Source organism: Amia ocellicauda, chromosome 1 (assembly GCF_036373705.1).
Source record: "Amia ocellicauda isolate fAmiCal2 chromosome 1, fAmiCal2.hap1, whole genome shotgun sequence".
Taxonomy (NCBI): domain Eukaryota; kingdom Metazoa; phylum Chordata; class Actinopteri; order Amiiformes; family Amiidae; genus Amia; species Amia ocellicauda.
Window position 1 is genome coordinate 6,570,386 of NC_089850.1, and position 20,389 is coordinate 6,590,774.

General features: G+C 39.2%; 1 protein-coding gene across 2 annotated transcripts in view; it reads right to left on the bottom strand.

Moving 5' to 3' along the window:
- The window catches only part of ephx2 (epoxide hydrolase 2, cytoplasmic), a 117,627-nt gene that overhangs the window by 38,916 nt on the left and 58,322 nt on the right, over positions 1-20,389 (bottom strand). For both annotated transcript variants that reach the window (XM_066710291.1, XM_066710232.1), the window contains 3 exons: positions 10,826-10,911; positions 10,257-10,368; positions 4,321-4,395 (listed from right to left, as the gene is read on the bottom strand). In XM_066710291.1, the coding sequence (XP_066566388.1) occupies positions 4,321-4,395; positions 10,257-10,368; positions 10,826-10,911 (273 nt within the window). The remainder of the gene's footprint in view (positions 1-4,320; positions 4,396-10,256; positions 10,369-10,825; positions 10,912-20,389) is intronic.

The following is a 20,389-nucleotide window of genomic DNA, read 5'->3' on the forward strand; positions in this document are numbered from 1 at the left end:
CCAGCATGGGAGTCTGTTATCTGCTTCCAAACAGAAAGCGCAGAAACACACACCTCAGCCACAGACCCTCTGCTGTTCACCGCAAGAGGAATGTCTTATTTATTGTCACATGGCTCATGCCAGATTATCAGTCAAAGTAGTGGGACATCTTTGAATACTGCCCAACAAAGCAGTACTATTCCAAATGCAATAGACCTTGTTATTGCCAAGGATTGACTGTAACTAGATTAGGTTTTATTAAAACTGTTTATTTGGTAGGGCAATTACTTAGCTCATTTAGGGTGCATGTTAGTTGCATAACCATTTAACCATTAGGCCAGTGTTAATCCGGAATTCTGGTTAACTGATTTACACATTTAAAATGTGCCAGCATAATATTTATAAATTAATAGCTACTCAATGGCTCTTTTATTGCTTTTTAAGTTTCAAGTTTATTTATCAAATAAACTCACTTTTGTCACATGGCATTACTGGAAATTGCTGAGGTTCCCTTTCCAATTGTCAAAGTGTTTCACCTTAACCTGCCATTGGGTGTTGTAATAAAGTCAGAAATTATTATTTAATTTTACTAGCAGGTGAAACCGACTAGACTGTCACAATATCGTCTTCCAGAGCTTTTTGAAAGCAAAGCCTTATCTCAGCATGTCTAGAAGGGAAACCAAAATGTTAAATACTAGTTTATGCTCTGCAGACCTCAGTTACTAAGGAAGCCCAGATATACTACTAAATCACATAGACATGAAGCATTCTCGTGCTTTCTGCTGATGCTACATGGTGAACAGTGGCTGGAGGACCAAACACACAGCTACGCAAGAGATTACCCGTTGTGATAGGAAATTCAATAAAACTCGGGCCAAAAAGAAAATAAGTTGATTTGTCAGTTCATAGTCAATTATTTTAAACCAATTATAGTGGTCGAGGGCACAGGAATCAATATTGACTTCTGTTGAGCGAAAATATAGAATGCCCCATTGTCAACCAGTTAGATCTCATATGAAGGAGAGATCCATAGACTGGGCTGCATCAGTCATAGAGAAGGTAGCCCAGGTTGGCTATATGGCATTACAAGTGATAACTTTTAAAGGATATCCAACAGATCAAACACTCACAAACGTTCACAGACATTCCGAGTTATCTGCAGCCACCTACTACAGCATTTTGCATTGTAGAAAAGTGTGAAATACCCCATGAGCATAATCTTCATTGATGCCCACTTACAGTGGATCGATAGTACTTTTATTTAATTTGTTTCCAATGGAAATTTGATCCACTTAATGCTGGGGTTATTTAAAAAAATGTTCTGAGTGTATTTAGTCTTTACTCGTTATTTTAATTGTCTTTGAAATACAGAGATTGTATTACTACTTGGATTTTATAAACCTCTGAATTATTAAACTGTACACAATTATTGTAATAATGCGAATAATACTTGCAATGTAATCAAAACATGCTCTTATTATTTTGTGTTACATGCAACTTCAACATATCCATAAATATTAAATGTATGCTGTGAATTATTTAAAAGCTACTTGTATAAAAAAAAAATAATAGCACTTTCTCATTTGAAAGAATTAAACTAAAAATTAAACTGGATATATCACCTTTAGTATTCAAGCAATTGCAAGTGTACAGTCGCTCATTAATCGTAATTAACCTAAAGCATACAAACAAATACAGTGTGTGTGTGTGTGTGTGTGTGTGTGTGTGCGTGTGCATGTGCATGTGCGTGTATGTATATATATACTCAGTGTCTTGAAACATATTCAGACCCCTGACCAAATCTCTGATATTACTGAATTAAAGATTGTATACTGAGATTTTGTTCATGGGCCTGAATACTTTTGCAAGGCACTGTATACATATATGTATACGCTCACCTAAAGGATTATTAGGAACACCATACTAATACTGTGTTTGACCCCCTTTCGCCTTCAGAACTGCCTTAATTCTACGTGGCATTGATTCAACAAGGTGCTGAAAGCATTCTTTAGAAATGTTGGCCCATATTGATAGGATAGCATCTTGCAGTTGATGGAGATTTGTGGGATGCACATCCAGGGCACGAAGCTCCCGTTCCACCACATACCAAAGATGCTCTATTGGGTTGAGATCTGGTGACTGGGGGCCAGTTTAGTACAGTGAACTCATTGTCATGTTCAAGAAACCAATTTGAAATGATTCGACCTTTGTGACATGGTGCATTATCCTGCTGGAAGTAGCCATCAGAGGATGGGTACATGGTGGTCATAAAGGGATGGACATGGTCAGAAACAATGCTCAGGTAGGCCGTGGCATTTAAACGATGCCCAATTGGCACTAAGGGGCCTAAAGTGTGCCAAGAAAACATCCCCCACACCATTACACCACCACCACCAGCCTGCACAGTGGTAACAAGGCATGATGGATCCATGTTCTCATTCTGTTTACGCCAAATTCTGACTCTACCATCTGAATGTCTCAACAGAAATCCAGACTCATCAGACCAGGCAACATTTTTCCAGTCTTCAACTGTCCAATTTTGGTGAGCTTGTGCAAATTGTAGCCTCTTTTTCCTATTTGTAGTGGAGATGAGTGGTACCCGGTGGGGTCTTCTGCTGTTGTAGCCCATCCGCCTCAAGGATGTACGTGTTGTGGCTTCACAAATGCTTTGCTGCATACCTCGGTTGTAACGAGTGGTTATTTCAGTCAAAGTTGCTCTTCTATCAGCTTGAGTCGGCCCATTCTCCTCTGACCTCTAGCATCAACAAGGCATTTTCACCCACAGGACAGCCACATACTGGATGTTTTTCCCTTTTCACACCATTCTTTGTAAACCCTAGAAATGGTTGTACGTGAAAATTCCAGTAACTGAGCAGATTGTGAAATACTCAGACCGGCCCGTCTGGCACCAACAACCATGCCACGCTCAAAATTGCTTAAATCACCTTTCTTTCCCATTCAGACATTCAGTTTGGAGTTCAGGAGATTGTCTTGACCAGGACCACACCCCTAAATGCATTGAAGCAACTGCCATGTGATTGGTTGGTTAGATAATTGCATTAATGAGAAATTGAACAGGCATTCCTAATAATCCTTTAGGTGAGTGTATATATATATATATATATATATATAGGATTTAGGGGTGTGGTCCTGGTCAAGACAATCTCCTGAACTCCAAACTGAATGGGCCGACTGATTCAAGCTGATAGAAGAGCAACTTTGACTGAAATAACCACTCGTTACAACCGAGGTATGCAGCAAAGCATTTGTGAAGCCACAACACGTACAACCTTGAGGCGGATGGGCTACAACAGCAGAAAACCCCACCGGGTACCACTCATCTCCACTACAAGTAGGAAAAAGAGGTTACGATTTGCACAAGCTCACCAAAATTGGACAGTTGAAGACTGGAAAAATGTTGCCTGGTCTGATGAGTCTCGATTTCTGTTGAGTCAGAATTTGGCGTAAACAGAATGAGAACATGGATCCATCATGCCTTGTTACCACTGTGCAGGCTGGTGGTGGTGGTGTAATGGTGTGGGGGATGTTTTCTTGGCACACTTTAGGCCCCTTAGTGCCAATTGGGCATCGTTTAAATGCCACGGCCTACCTAAGCATTGTTTCTGACCATGTCCATCCCTTTATGACCACCATGTACCCATCCTCTGATGGCTACTTCCAGCAGGATAATGCACCATGTCACAAAGGTCGAATCATTTCAAATTGGTTTCTTGAACATGACAATGAGTTCACTGTACTAAACTGGCCCCCACAGTCACCAGATCTCAACCCAATAGAGCATCTTTGGGATGTGGTGGAACGGGAGCTTCGTGCCCTGGATGTGCATCCCACAAATCTCCATCAACTGCAAGATGCTATCCTATCAATATGTGCCAACATTTCTAAAGAATGCTTTCAGCACCTTGTTGAATCAATGCCACGTAGAATTAAGGCAGTTCTGAAGGCGAAAGGGGGTCAAACACAGTATTAGTATGGTGTTCCTAATAATCCTTTAGGTGAGTGTATATATATATATTATTTGAATGGTTTATTATACAGTTATTATACAATTTCACAATACTTACCCACTACTAGGATGGAAGTGTCTGAATGCTCTTCACAATTATCATTTTAATCCTGACTAATTAAGGTGATTGGCTGAACGGAATCATTTGAACTATGGTTTGTTTGAAAAACAGGAGATCACACAAATCTCCAGAACCAGGGTTAAAAGATTAAAAATGCTGAAATACAAACATACATACATGAAAACTGTGCTAATTCACATTAGTCAAGACACTGGAAATAATAGATCAGTAAATTAACAGGGATGTTCCTCACCTCGTCTCTATTCGCTATAAACAACAGTTTGAAGGTTCTCTCCAGGTTCTTCTCCAATTCTGCTTCAGCCACACCCTGTAGCAACAACACAGTCATCAAGTGAGAAGTTAAAATACCTTCTTAGACTAAATCCTTTAATCCGAAGGTGTACATTCTTGTGTTTAGATAAAACAGAAATCTATACAACTTGCTCAAGTGTAAATCAGTTGTATTTGCCATTGTCTTAAATCAGGTGTTTGCATGTGAAAACTGAGACAATGTATCAGTATGAATAGGTTAATAAGCTGTTCAAATTTAGAGTATGAGGCAAATTACTAAGTGTTATAACTGTTCACTCAAAGATTCAGTGACTGTACATTGAACAGTTCATTTTTGTAACAGATGCGTCATTCTGGATCACATTATTATTATTATTTTTATTTCTTAGCAGACGCCCTTATCCAGGGCGACTTACAACATAAGTGCAAAAATACAGAGAAGTACAAGGCATAAAACATTACAGTTCAACTTAGCTAAAACATAACAATTCAAAATACATTTTACAGATTCCAATTTACAATTTACACAAGTACAGTAAGATGTAGGGTTACAGACGAGCGCTACGGGAAAGGGAGCAAGGAGGAAAACAATCAAGAACGTGAGGAGCATAATAAGCTGAAAGTGCTATCTAGCAGGGATAGAGGACTAATATTAGAAGTGCTGTCGGAAGAGATGCGTCTTGAGTAAGCACCGGAATGAGGTCAAGGACTCTGCTGTTTTGACTTCAGTGGGCAGGTCGTTCCACCATTTAGGGGCCAGGTATGAGAAGGAGCGGCTCTGGAGGAGCGAGAGTGGAGAGGAGGCAGAGTTAGTCTTCTGGCGCTGGAGGAGCGCAGTGGTCTGGAGGGGATGTATGGAGAGACGAGTGACTGAAGGTAGCTTGGTGCAGTGTGGTCGAGACAGCGGTAGGTGAGGGTCAAAGTCTTGAACTGAATGCGTGCCGCTATCGGGAGCCAGTGGAGGGAGCGGAGCAGTGGAGTAGCGTGTGCGAATCGGGGCAGAGAGAATACCAGACGAGCCGCAGAGTTCTGGATGAGCTGGAGTGGGTGGGTAGTGGATGCAGGCAGGCCGGCCAGGAGAGACTTGCAGTAGTCCAGGCGGGAGAGGACCAAGACCAATTACTGGCCGCTTAATATCTGAATACAGACAAAGACAGTGCCAGACACACGCAGTTACACTGTACAATAGCTCGTAGTAATGTTAAACAAATGCTAAATAATCACAGCCTGCACAGTGTAACGCTTCTGATTACAGACAGGGCGTGTCGAGTGTGCTGGGTTACTGGCTAAATTCACTAACAAACTAACAAACAGTCGCTGCTTTTCCGACAATACAGGTGCAAGATATACAATTTGTAGCTAAACAACAAACCACGTAAACAGTCTATGTAACCTAACTAAAACGAGGAAACGCGAGAGAAAGCGATACTTTGCTGCGGCGACTTGAGCGACTTCTCAGCTGGCTTGTCCGAGAGTCCAGTGTCAACGACACGTGATCAAAGGTTAAACAGAGTCCATTTAATTGAGAAATGGACATGTTTTAACAACACTCATTACTGTTTTAAAGGCAGGGAGAAATTGATTTTCAGCACTAATCAGGATAAACACTTTCACATTTTAGTAACCATATGTATATATGTATGTAGTGCTGGGTGTAGCACTACTTGGCAGGCAAACACTACACCTCCCAGATGCCCTGGGAAGATGATTCATGCTGTGGAAGCACCTGACTGGCAAGATGCCCCTGATTGCCCAGCTTCCTGCATAAAAGCAGGTAGTTGGAAACCTTTGTTGTGGAGTTGTGGATGAAGGTGAGGAAACTTAGAGAAGTGTACCTGGTAATGAACTTTGCTAATGGACTTGGACTACTCTTTGTATTGTGATTTGTATTGTTGCTGTGTGACTCCTTGTTTTTGATTAGTTTATAGAGAGGGCTTTGTTTTCACTGTTTAGTGAGGCTCAACCAGGAGCTGTGGTTTTGTTTTGGGTTTTCATTTGTTTTCTACTGTAATAAACTGGCACTTACTGCACTTTACCACTGATTCCTGTGCTGATTTCCCGAGATCTTGCCTATATCGAGAGCATGGCATCGAAGCAACCCCTCTACTCTAGACACAGGCCACTTTCAACTCATCTGTTTTGTTTAATAACTGAAGGACTACACATCAGTGTGCGCCACCTTAGATGTCAACTTGCCAGACTTAGACTTTACAGACATATTTTGGGGGCGTGTTGCTGCCAGGGGATTTCGTTGTTTTTTTTTTTTGGGGGGGGGGGCGTGTTGTTGCCACAAAAAAAAAAGTAGTCTAAGACCATTTGTAGTTCTTATGGGTAATCTCGCGATACGACAGAACTTAATAGAAACTTAAACTATATTGCTCTTTCTAATCATTCTAAAAATGCGTCTCTTTAGTTAAAAGCCTGTTATATTTCATTGTGTTGTGTTTTCATGAAACAAAAACAAACTATAATATAAAAACAAAAATATAATAATTAGAAACATGTACCAGACAAAATGTGTAGCCGGAGCTCCCAATTTGGGATTGGGACCGCACAGCACAGGCATTGTAGTTGCTCTACCCAGTAGAGTGCTAAGACCACTACGCTGAAAGGCCAGACTTTCTGATGAAGGAGGCTTAACACTGTACTGATTTTTTAATGAGGGGTTATATCACTTGTAATGTGCTTATATATCATATGAGCCCTGTTTTACTAGATAAACAGGAATTGCAAGTGTGTCAGACATTGTCCACATTTACTTTAACCTTGGTCTTAAACATGAATAAATATGACAATGTTTGAGCCACATAAACTGAACTGTGCTCAGTATGAGAACATTCAGAAGGGTTTTAATAGAAAGTAGCATTGTTTGTGATTTGCAGAAATAGGTAAAAACGGGAAGCTATATGGGTATAAAATGGTGCTCCTCAAATGCATTCAACAGGGCTTTGTGGAAACTCAAGCCACCAGACGGCTTCTTCACACACTGGATCCTGAAGGAGTGTGTTACAATGTCTCACACAAGTAATATGTTAGTTTCTATCCTTCCTATCCAGTTCTGTCATATCACGAAATTACCCATAAGAACAAATGGGCTTGGACTACACAACACGGCCCAAAGAAAACTTTTTTTTTTTTGGGTGGCAGCAATACGCTTCCGTATGAAAAGGCAACTTTGAAAATAAACTATTTGGTTATGAATAAAACAATAGGTATAAATACAAAAAGAGAATAAAACTAGTGTAATTTAATTAAATATATAAACAATTAAAATCAAATAAATATAATAAACAAAAAACATAATATATTATTAATACATTGCTTACTAAATATATTAATATTAATGCATTAATTACATGTTTTTTTAATCGCAGTTGAATGGTGATGTAAAGTAACAGTGCTCTTTTACAAAATGTGCAAATCCAGGAATAAACAGCTCTATAGTTTTTTTTAATTATATAGCAATACAACCTTTTAAAGTTCTGTTTTAGAGAGCAGGCTAAGAGACAGATCACAAAAGATCACTAGGATGCAAACTTTCAGATGCACTTTGGATGTGCCTGGTTTGGTGAAAATGACGGCTGTGTGAACCTATTTCAAAGCATGGCCATTGACACTGAAGTGTCAAGAGGAGGAAGTATTTCAACACCTCAATTTCAGTAGCAAAAATTTACTGGATAATATTTATATCAATTTGTTGTTATTATATTATATATAAGTAGTATTAGTATAATTATTATTGCTCGGTTGTTTCAGTTGCACAATGCACTCAATACACGTTTATGTGTAAAACTGTGCTGTTTTCGAGTGATGCATGTTGTGTAACGTATAATGTATATAAAACAATTATTTAATATAATGGTCCATTTGACCGGTTTTGGTGCTTGTATTTTGAAATGTGTTAAACATTCTGGTGTTAAACCCATCCCTGAACAAGTTTTAGGCATCTGATTACAGTTCTAATTGAAAAGACCTACTAAATAAATGTATACTGGCAAAAAGCATTCGAGAGTCAGGACAAAAGGTATCCCTGACAGAGCTATGGGAGTCATTGACCTAGAATACCAGCCTTTCTCTGTTGTGGAGGACATTGGCTTTCGAGGCAGATTGAGCACATTGAGCCCCGTTTACACACTGCCTCAGCGTTATGTGTATTTGTTATTATAAAATATGCCTGTCACACTTATAATAAAGCCTAACACAATTTATATCCAGGGATTGTAGCTACAATTACACACAAAGAGAGATGTGTTTTCATTATAATGTAATGTTCAATTCAGTGTGCCTGTTCTGTAAGTCTTGTTATTCAAATACATGGTTTGTTTTTTGTGAATGAATGTTACAGAAAATAATACTAGAAGTTGTTCCATCATTTTGTACAGTTTAATTTGTGTTAATTGAAAAGCATCATTAATACAGTATTTATAGTAGATTTAAATGTCAATAATATTTATTGTGGTTTGCATTTTTTTAATACATAAAAACGTGTATATTTACTTATATATTAGTCTAATGGTAGACTAATTAGGCAATGGGGGATTCGGGGGAGAACACATGACAGGCAGTAGACGTGATCTGTCAGCAATGATATTCCGAAATTGGTAATATACTCCTACACAAAGACAACTCCTTCACAAATGCTGACAGCAAAATAATAAAACCAAAGCCTACATCAGATAACAATTTTGACAATTAATTTATCATTTCTATTATATTGACTAGAGCTGGATTTGAACCTTTATGTTAAGCATGAACATAAAGAAAAGAGGATAGTTTGATGAAAACCCTTTAAAAAAAGTATCACATTCTGGTCATGTGACATGATCAACCAAAACACAGGTCCCTTATAAAGTATTATGAGCCCCATGTCATGCATTAGGCATTTATTTAGTGATCGTCTTTGTCTCATATGTGTTTATTCAATCACAACTAGGATTTTTCTAGGCCCAGCACAGGCAGTGTGGTCTTCTGGTCCCAGTGATCCCGGTGAGTGCAGTAGAGGAACACAGAAAACAGAGGTACACAGATGTATGCCCAGGTCCATGTTATGTGAGCTATATATGTAATAGTAATTAACACTTAGGGTAGGGGGACTCATCTGCAGGGACAGGCAGCACAACAGGGAGGTGAGGCAACAGAGGCATACCTATAGTGGGGAGTTGTATCTTCAGTTGTTGGATTTGTAGTATTTGTTATAAATAATCTTCTAAAAGTGCTGGTCAAGAAAGGACTATTTATCAACAGTCAAATTAAAAGTTGAGAAACTCTGTTATATCCTCCCAGGTTTGTGATAGTAGCCCCTGTGTGTAATTAGTGGTGGTGGTGTGTGGGGCGAAAGGAGGCCGTTGGGGGTTGGGGGGAGGAGGTGATGGTTGTTTGTGCTTTGGGTATGGGGGGCTGAAATGCCAGGGCTGAATATTGGTCCCAGTCCACCCTTGCTTTCATCTATATAACTGCAAGATAGTATCGTATTTTATCAACTCAATGCCCATTCAACATACTTCTAACTCAATGGCAAATCCTGCATCTAATGGATAGTTTTGCTAAGTAGATGTATGTGTGTAATGTTTTGCCATTTCCCTTATATTGTCATACATATTCAGATTCTTTATTCATAATGGAAAGTTGGAAAGGAACTTCATTGCTGAAAATCATAGGAAAGTAATTGAATACCATCTCCCTGATCAATGAATTTGTATATCCTCTCTACAGCCACTGGATTTGAATTATGGTGTAATAATATCATCAACTCTAATCTGGGTTTCTATTGTTTTGCGAGTTCACCTTCGTGTCATGCAGTTGTGAAGTAACATTTAGTTAGGAAACTGAAAGCAGACCAGGCATGTTTAAGGATTCTGATGGTTCGTCATCAAGAAAGGAAGGTTTAAGTCCACTTACAGGTTCTTGGAAGTAAAGCTGGTAGTCAAAGATGGGTAGAGATTTAATTTGTTCTAAAGGGTTGACATCAGGCTTGGCCGGGAGTAGGGGGGTGTTCAGTGACACCACAGCTCTGCATCACAAGAGGAAGAAACATTGTATGAGCAGCAGGAAGAGTCACATGATGATGCTCATCTGCTAGCTAGTATTGCAGTACATTAATAATAACAATTACACACTTGAAGAAGGTACAAGCATATCTCCATCTCAACAGCTGCCATACATAAGGCTGAATATATGCTTTCAATGATTTGTAGAAAATGCTTTTGTTGTTAACCGAGCCATGGGCAAGTATTGCTGCCTTTAACAAGAAGGGTTTGGTTTGGTGTTACATGTAGGGTAAACAGTACAACAATTAGTGTCCTGTGGGTGTTTTTTTTTTGGATCTTACATTATTATTATTGGGAATATTATTGGGAAATCCTATTTAATAGACCTTCATGACATCTTTAAAATTGGGAAATAATAAATATGACAATGACTATTTGGCCTTGTCATTCAAACTCAATTGCGACTCAATTATTTCTTACCGGACTCTCTCGGGATAGCACCGTGCCATATTCCACACAATTACACCACCCCAGTCATGGCCAACCAAGGTAACCTGGGGAATGCCCTAAAAGAAAGTTAAAGGAAAAAGACAACAGTCACCTAAATATAACAGTTCCTTTATAACTTCATTCTCATGTTCACCTATGGATTCATATATAAAATATATTCTGGCACATTCAAAAAAAGTACAAACACAGGAGTAAATTAAGTTAATTTGTTTTCACCACTTCCTTTATTTAATCGATTCCTACCCTAATTTTCCACGCCATTTCAGTTCCAGTATTTCCATCTGATCTTTACAACAAATACATGGAAGTTTACATTTAGGTGTATTTTCAACATTTTCAATATTTGAATAAATAGCATTGTTTTGTGTTAATTAAGTATTCAGAATTGTTCTTTAGTCCTTTTCTCTATGGGTTGGAATTTTTTTCGGGTCCATGACAATTCGTCCCCAACAATTTACACTGGCATCAATTCATCCCCGCAACAATTCTCCTCATAACAATTAGTCAAATATCAAGTACTGATCAGAACTCGAACCTAGATGGCCAAGTTCACAGCACTGTTCCCTAACCTCTACACCAAGTGATATACAAATTTAACCTAAAACCTACTGTAAGTAGCCTGGAGCTGCCGCTGCCAGCTATCGTGATTAATTGTGTAAAACTTAATTATTGGGGTTATAGTCTCAAATGTACAGTGAGGGAAAACGGTATTTGATCCCCTGCTGATTTTGTACGTTTGCCCACTGAGAAAGAAATGATCAGTCTATAATTTTAATGGTAGGTGTATTTTAACAGTGAGAGACAGAATAACAACAACAAACTCCAGAAAAACGCATTTCAAAAAAGTTATAAATTGATTTGCATGGTAATGAGGGAAATAAGTATTTGATCCCCTATCAATCAGCAAGATTTCTGGCTCCCAGGTGTCTTTTATACCGGTAACGGGCTGAGATTAGGAGCACTCTCTTAAAGGGAGTGCTCCTAATCTCAGCTCGTTACCTGTATAAAAGACACCTGTCCACAGAAGCAATCAATCAATCAGATTCCAAACTCTCCACCATGGCCAAGACCAAAGAGCTGTCCAAGGATGTCAGGGACAAGATTGTAGACCTACACAAGGCTGGAATGGGCTACAAGACCATCGCCAAGCAGCTTGGTGAGAAGGTGACAACAGTTGGTGCGATTATTCTGGGGCTCCATGCAAGATCTCATCTCGTGGAGTTTCAATGATCATGAGAACGGTGAGTTGACAAAGGTCAGCCTCGAAACCTTAATGACTTGCGGAGGATCTGCAAAGAGGAGTGGGACAAAATCCCTCCTGAGATGTGTGCAAACCTGGTGACCAACTACAAGAAAAGCCTGACCTCTGTGATTGCCAACAAGGGTTTTGCCACCAAGTACTAAGTCGAAGGGGTCAAATACTTATTTCACTCATTAACATGCAAATCAATTTATAACTTTTTTGAAATGCCTTTTTCTGGATTTTTTTGTTATTCTCTCTCTCACTGTTAAAATACATCTACCATTAAAATTATAGACTGATCATTTCTTTGTCAGTGGGCAAACGTACAAAATCAGCAGGGCATCAAATACTTTTTTCCCTTCACTGTATATTTTGGAAATTCATATTTTTGGACTACCACGCCTTGTTTAATATGTTTATTTAATTAGTGAATAAAAGTTCCTATTTTTATTACATTACTGAAGAGTCCTCTAGAAACCTAGTCTGTTTCACTCCAATCCCTATCAAGGCTAAAGCATCCTCGCAAAACAAGAATGTTACATTAGGTAGAGAAGTCCTAGACCAGTGCTGATCAAGGTCAGAAACCAGGCATTTATGTTTCAAATCCCTCAGAAAACTACTGAAGAACATTAAAAGCTAAAGAACATTCCCACTATTAGTGTCAAGGTAGAGAGAAAATGTACACAATTTCAGTATAACTTTAAGTGTCACGGTTCCCCAGTACACCACCTCCCTCTCCATTAGAGGCCGCTATCTCCCTGTCTTTCCTTTCCCCTCATTGTTCTTTTATCACCTGTCAATCGCCTATTAACATTCCGGTATCACTGCACTCACTCGGGGCGAAGTCTCGTCAGCGCTGCTTACAACTCCGAGCCCTGTTTCCTCCGAGCCCCGTTTCCTCCGACCATCGCCCGTGACCTCGACCACGTCTTCGCCCAGCCCTTGTTTGCCCTGTTTGCTGGTACCCGACCCACGCCTGTCCTACCATCCCGCTATTCAGCACTGCACCTGGGACCCCTGTTCCCGAGCCCCCAAGGACACGTGACATTATGTTGTACTCCTCTTTCCGTTTGAAGTAAATAGATTTTTTCTGAGTTGTAGGATGTTGTGAGGACAATGACAAGCACAGTAGTACATGTATTTCTTGTTTTTAAATGTTACACCCCTTTTGAAGCAAAAGAAAGGCAGCCCTTTTGTAATCCTCAAACTAAACAATTTCCCTGTAACCTCCCTTGTGTGTTTGTTGGCTTGGAAAAAGGATGGGAGCCTATTGTATACAGATTATAACACATATATAAGTGTTCCTGACCAGAAGAAAAAAGGCTTTTGCTGTGGTTGTAATTCAGTATTCATAACACATTGCTTAGGCAGGGAGACAAATTAAATTAAAACTATGGAATAGACGTAGTGGCTCTTTCATTATTAATCATTTAAATAATGTATTGATAAACACTAGCTTACATAAAAAAATCACACATTGAGGAGAGGAAATGTAGTTACATTAATAAAACAATGTCCCCTAAATCCATACAAGATGAAGCAGCAGCTCAAACTAAAAACCTCAGGCTGAATCTTTAAGAAAGAAAAAAAAAAAAGTGGGAATTGAGAGAGATGATTTTTAATGCATAATATGATGCATATTTATCTGAAGAGATACATAAGGGGCAATAGTTCTAACAAGCAGTGACACACTAATGCCGTGAGCAAAAGGGAAACAAAACATGTTACTTCAGTGGGGTATAGTAGAGATGGTACTGGTAATGGTAATGGTACTGGGTCAGAGGAGAACAATCTGCACTGATGTCGTTAAAAAATATCCATCTCATCCACAGCATCTTCAAATAACATGTTGACCCCATTACTGTGGACAACCAACACTAATGTCACATTGCAACCACAGCTAGTTTGAGAGAAATAAACCTGAAATTGGACATCATAAAATTCAACTTTGTGGGAGGTTCCTAATGATAAAGGGGTCTCACTGAACACACACTTGCACTCACTGCTCAGAAAGGCCCTGAATGAATGGCAAGGTAAACTAAATTGGGGTCTGTTTTCTCCGGGAGCCACAAATGAGCCACTCAAATACAAACGTAGGAAAAAGTACACATCAACACACTGCTGCTAATACAAACACACCATCTGTCTTTACGGTCATTATTTCCTCATTGGATCTGACGGTCAGCTAATTCAATTTCTACCTCCCCAGTAACTGAGAGGAAAAGGATAAACTGTGCTTGGTCACTTAATAGCAATACGCTGAAAGTCTTGGGATGCTTTGTCTGCAAAAATACAGTATTTAACAGGACTAATGGCAAATATCAAGTAAATAGCTGAACACCACAGTATATCTATTTGAGACAGCAGAAACTGATCTTATACATGCTGGGATAGAAAGGGAAAGCATGTTAAAGCCTGCCTACCTCACGTAACAACATTTGACCCCTATAGAAAAGTTGCATTACATTTATAAACAGTAAAAAGTGGTTTCTAACAAGAAATTAAACCACAATAGTCTGATTGTCATTTATGATTCATTGGTAGGGCAAAGTTTTGGTTCTAGGCTTTAGTTATGTTATATGTCACTATTATGTTTATTTTTAATTCGTTAAAGCACCTTAAAACATGTATATTTCATGTCAAATTTTGTTTTCATTCCACATCTTCCATTTCAGTTGTAAATGCAACTACTCTTGCACACAGACTATGTGCCACTCTGAGAAACACTCACTTCACTAAGAGTATTTAATTTGATCTAACTTTAATGTTACTTGCATTATGAGGTGCTGCTCCGAAAAAGTGAAAACACTCTTAACAGAAGTTTCCTAAAAATGTGTTTTTGTAGCAATGTTTTATAACAATCAAGCCAATTATATTCCAGGATTCAGAAGGCTGAATTTGTGCAAACATTTCAATACTAGTATTGTCTCATAAGGATCCCTGCTTAATTTTGAATAAAGTAATGTTGAGCTTTATTTGTAATAGTTAAGAAATTGTACAGAAACAAAAAGGGCAAAACACCAGTCTGTTTAATTGGCAATAACCATGGTGTGTCACCACCTAGTTCAAACACTCAGCACCCGAGCTTTCCCTCACAGAGCTGACTCTCGTCAAGGCAATCTGTCACTCTCACTCATCTGCACGTCAGTTCAATTAGCCTTTAATTAGCACTTAATGATCTAATTTTTCACAATATGGTTTTCATTAGGGTGAGTGTCTCCCCTTGATGAATTGTGATGAGGGTGACACAAATCAAGATTTGTGCGGCTGTGGTGAAACTGCCTTTAAAAACGCAGGCTTGTCGTGCTCCCAGCTCTCCATGAGATACAGACACAAACATTAAGACAATAACCAGACAACGTTATCAGTCATAGATACCAAGAGGTTAAATCCTACATGCAAATACCTGTACAACACAATCTATCAAAACAACATTGAGAACCTAGAGGAGTCTTGCATATTTGAACTACTTTTGAAGAAAAATGTTGAAGTCACTATTTCAGAATTCTTTATATAAATACATTATTATTATAATTATTTCTTTCTTGGCAGACACCCTTATCCAGGGTGACTTATAAAACATAAGAGCAATACAAAGTGTAAAAATACAGTACAGTTAAAAGCATAATGCAATTTACAAATTCCAATTTACATGCTTGTATAGGAAATATACAGTAAACAATACAAGTACTGGTAATGCAAGCAAGGGGTATGTCAATAAATAAATAAAAAGTTACATGAATTACTGAACGTGACAAGCATGGCATTTATATCAGCTATCTCATTTAAATCCTCTTCTATACACTACCGGTCAAAAGTTTTAGAACACCTAAATTTTTCCAGTTGTTATTGAAATGTACGCAGTTTAATGTCTCAATGTACTCTGAAATTAAAGCATATAACAAATAAACAATTGGAGATAAAAAATAAATCATGGAATTGTTTTGGTTAACAAAATTTAACCCCTTAAGCTGACAAACCCCTCTGGTACCCTTTAAAAGGGCACCAAATCCGTGTGCTTGTCTTTAATCCCATGTGTACTCTTCACTGTTGTGTTGTTTGCCAAGTGTTTGGTATCCCATGAAAGCTGAGACTCTCATCTTTCTAACGATGTGAAGCATTCACTGATGTGAAAAATTTGATTATTATAACCCCCCCTTCTGAAATGGGGCACATTCTGAAATGAGGGGGTGGGGGGATACTTGGTCTGATGAGGAATAAAAAATCTCAGAAAATATTGACAATTATGACAAATTATGGAACCAGACAGTCTACTGATCAAAACAAGACCATCCATGTTTGGTAGAAGCAACACACACCTGTAGAGAGCTCAAAATGTCAAGATGAAAAACTCTACACAACGATTTTACATCACTGGATCTGATAATCTCTCTGTGTTTGATACAGGAATACAGTGTAACTTCTATGCACAGGAGCTCTGCACGTAACACTGCCAAATAATGCTTAACAGGGTGTAGCAACACAGTATAACTGAAATGTACATTATCTATCAGTTTTTGGAAACCTAAACTTTTTTTTTAACCTCTGGCAGTTTACCGCTCATCTTTGTACCATTTCAGGTTATTCACTGGACTTGAACTGCTTAAATTTAAATACAAACTGGAAAAATTGGGTGTTTTGACCGGTAGTGTTTTTTTGTATATATTAAAGTTATGTATACAAGCAAGTTTTAGTTTGCCCATTTACCTCCTATTTTTTTTTAAGTGCTGCTATCTTTCCTTTTTATTTTTTGTGATAGATTTCAACATTATTTTTGAAAATACTAACTATGATCCAGTAATGAGCTTACAGCTTAATTTATCACCAAATATTAAGAATACGTATACACAGAATGCTCCTCAGCCAAGGTGAATTGAAGAGAGTGGGTTGCTCGTGAGCTTAAACTTTTGCAATCTCTCTGTGTATGTGGACATACACCGATCAGCCATAACATTAAGACCACCTGCCTAATATAATGTAGGTCCCCCTTTTGCCGCCAAAACAGCCCTGACCCGTCGAGGCATTGACTCCACTAGACCCCTGAAGGTGTGCTGTGGTATCTGGCACCAAGACGTTAGCAGCAGATACTTTAAGTCCTGTAAGTTGCGAGGTGGGGCCTCCATGGATCGGACTTGTTTGTCCAGCACATCCCACAGATGCTCGATTGGATTGAGATCTGTGGAATTTGGAGGCCAAGTCAACACCTTGAACTCGTGATTCATCAGACCAGGCCACCTTCTTCCATTGCTCCATTGTCCAGTTCTGATGCTCACGTGCCCATTGTAGGCGCTTTTGGTAGTGGACAGGGGTCAGCATGGGCACCCTGACTGGTCTGCGGCTACGCAGCCCCAAACGCAACAAACTGCGATGCACTGTGTGTTCTGACACCTTTCTATCAGAACCAGCATTCACTTTTTCAGCAATTTGAGCTGCAGTAGCTCGTCTGCTGGATCGGACCACACGGGCCAGCCTTCGCTCCCCACGTGCATCAGTGAGCCTTGGACCCCCATGACCCTGTCGCCGGTTCACCGCTTTTCCTTCCTTGGACTACTTTTGATAGGTACTGACCACTGCAGACCGGGAACACCCCACAAGAGCTGCAGTTTTGGAGAAGCTCTGACCCAGTCGTCTAGCCATCACAATTTGCCCCTTGTCTAAGTCGCTCAGATCCTTACGCTTGCCCATTTTTCCTGATTCTAACACATCAACTTTGAGGACAAAATGTTCACTTGCTGCCTAATATATCCCACCCACTGACATGTTATGGGTGATCGGTGTATGTCTAACTTAATCAATTTATTTGTATTATTTTCAAAACAAACCTATTAACGTTGACTAGATTAGAAATCCGTGATACAGTATATAGTGTAGCATTATGTTGGGTGTATTTTGATAAGAGCATTTTGGCTCTGAGCTGAAGCACTGATCTAAAGAAGACCTCTCCCCCCCAAAGTTATCAGATTTCCTTAGCTCATCAGCTTGGAACTGGTTTGCATCAAAGTGACAGTTTTGGGGAGGATGGCACCGAGAAGAGGCCAAATAGTTTGGAATCCTGCTGTGAGATGTCTGGGGAATAGGGCCTAGAGATAATACAAAAGCTTTGAAGTGGACGAGAGCTGAAATCCTGACATAGAGCTATGAACCCGGGCCAACCGGCATTTCCAAAAGATGGCATGGATTGACAGTCATAAATCAAGCCCCCCTCCAATAGGACACTGGGGGCTGAAACTGAAATCCAATCTCAAAAACTCAAGAACCAATCATCTATTGATCTGACAGACTATAAGGAACAGCGCACAGTCTCTCTCTCTCTCTCTCTCTCTCACCTGAACCAGAAACTCGCTGCCACAGCTCAACCTGTAGCTCTGTTGCCCGAATGGGAACCAGAAACCAACCAAGTCTTTGCCGGCAACAGAAGAGTTAAACTGGGAGAAGGAGATTGAGCCGTACAAAGAATTATTTTAAAGGACTTTACAGACTGCGCATGCCCGCCTGTGCCCACCTGATCAGTGGAGTTTTACAGCTGGACAATTGACTAAGTCGACTGTATACGAAAGTGTCAGTCATTTAAATAGCTATTGAGTCTTAAGAAACTTGACCATTGGAACCAAACAGGGCCCTGCTTTCCTCAAAGACTTTGTCTTCAAGTAACTACGGTGGAAACCCTGCTTACAAAGAAGATTTTGTGCACAACCTTGGAGCCTTCAAACCAGTGGAAAATCTGTTTGGAAAAGACTCTACATTCGCGAAACCCCAACTTCCAGGTGCATCGACTGAGTGGAAGTTCTTGGACAAAGCCGAACCGGACTGCCTTTGTTCCAAACCACACGGACCTCGTGCCGTGTGCTGTTATCTGAGCCCGAAGCCAGAGAGGCCTCTCTGCGACGAAGTTCAGATAAGTTTAACAGTTTGGAGCTTGTGATTCATGTCATTTGAGAAATCAATTAGAAATGTTAATCTGTGATTCATAACTCTAGAATGTGTAATATCATTTAGTTTTCTTAAATATAAATGTGTGTTGCATTAAACTGTTTTGTTGATAATTTTAGAAATAAAATCTGTCAACGCCGAGAAATATCCTCTCATTCCTGTTTAACTGTTTAGTCTGAAAATTGACACAAGTTAATAGACGTTAGATTATTGGTGGCCCTGCCTATCCTTAATCATTGAATAATAATCAGTTAAGGGAAATTGTGGTAACAAGTAATGATAGGATCTTTCTCGGCACCTAAACGTAAATGAGACTGATATATATATAACGAGAAGTCTCCTGACATAAATACTAACCTGCGTAGTTATTTAATGTCTGACTAACAATACTAATGAGAGACTCACCTTCGTCTTACTAACCGGTATTGTAGTCAATGTGTTTATAACCTTTTTTGTTTAACGATTTGTGTGATATCATATGCGATCCCATGGTCTTTGATTTGGTCACGGAAGTGATTTGTCTTTGATTTGTTGATCTAGAGTTGAATTTTAATTAGTTTTTCCCTTTTGTATAATTAGTGTAGTGCTACATTTAGTCTTTGTTTTTTAATAAATTTGACAATTTATATCTTTGGAATTGGTGTCTGCGTCCAATTATTACAGAAATTGAGTTCTACAAGATTCCAGGATTCGTGATATGGTGATACTATAAATTCACTTCTTTAATTGAAATTTATAAGTGTACCTTACGCTACAATAGTTAGGTCCATATGTATTTACACAGTGAAACAATTGTCATAACTTTGGCTCTGTATGCCACCACAATGGATTTGAATGGAAACAAGTATAGACTTTCATCTTTAATTTGAGGGTAGTCACATCCAAATTGGGTGAACGGTGTAGGAACTTCACCTGTCAGTGATCATAATGTTATGGCTGATCGGTGTATATTGCACAGACTTCTGTGGCATAATGATGAATATGTGTTAAGTACAGGAGGCCCTCACATCGCTGCTGGAGGAAACCATGCTGACTTAATTAAAAGAAAGTTGTAAAATGGTAAGTAAGACAGGGGCATATATTATTTTTACAGCAGGTAATAAATTATTCCATAGGTTTGTCTCTGATCCTCACAGTGGAGGCATTTAAAGTCTTCTCCCCTTCATTTACTGTGATGAGTGAATGAGGGAAAAGACAACCAAAGGTGCCATGACTGCTTACAACGAATGCTGAATACTGAGGTACTGAAGGGGACCGAGTTCCTTCATCTCCAGATAGCTGGACATTCTGCAAGAACCCAGTCAGTCCTGTAAGATGTTGGGGTGAATGTCTGCTGAGGCATTGATCAGCACAGCACCGTC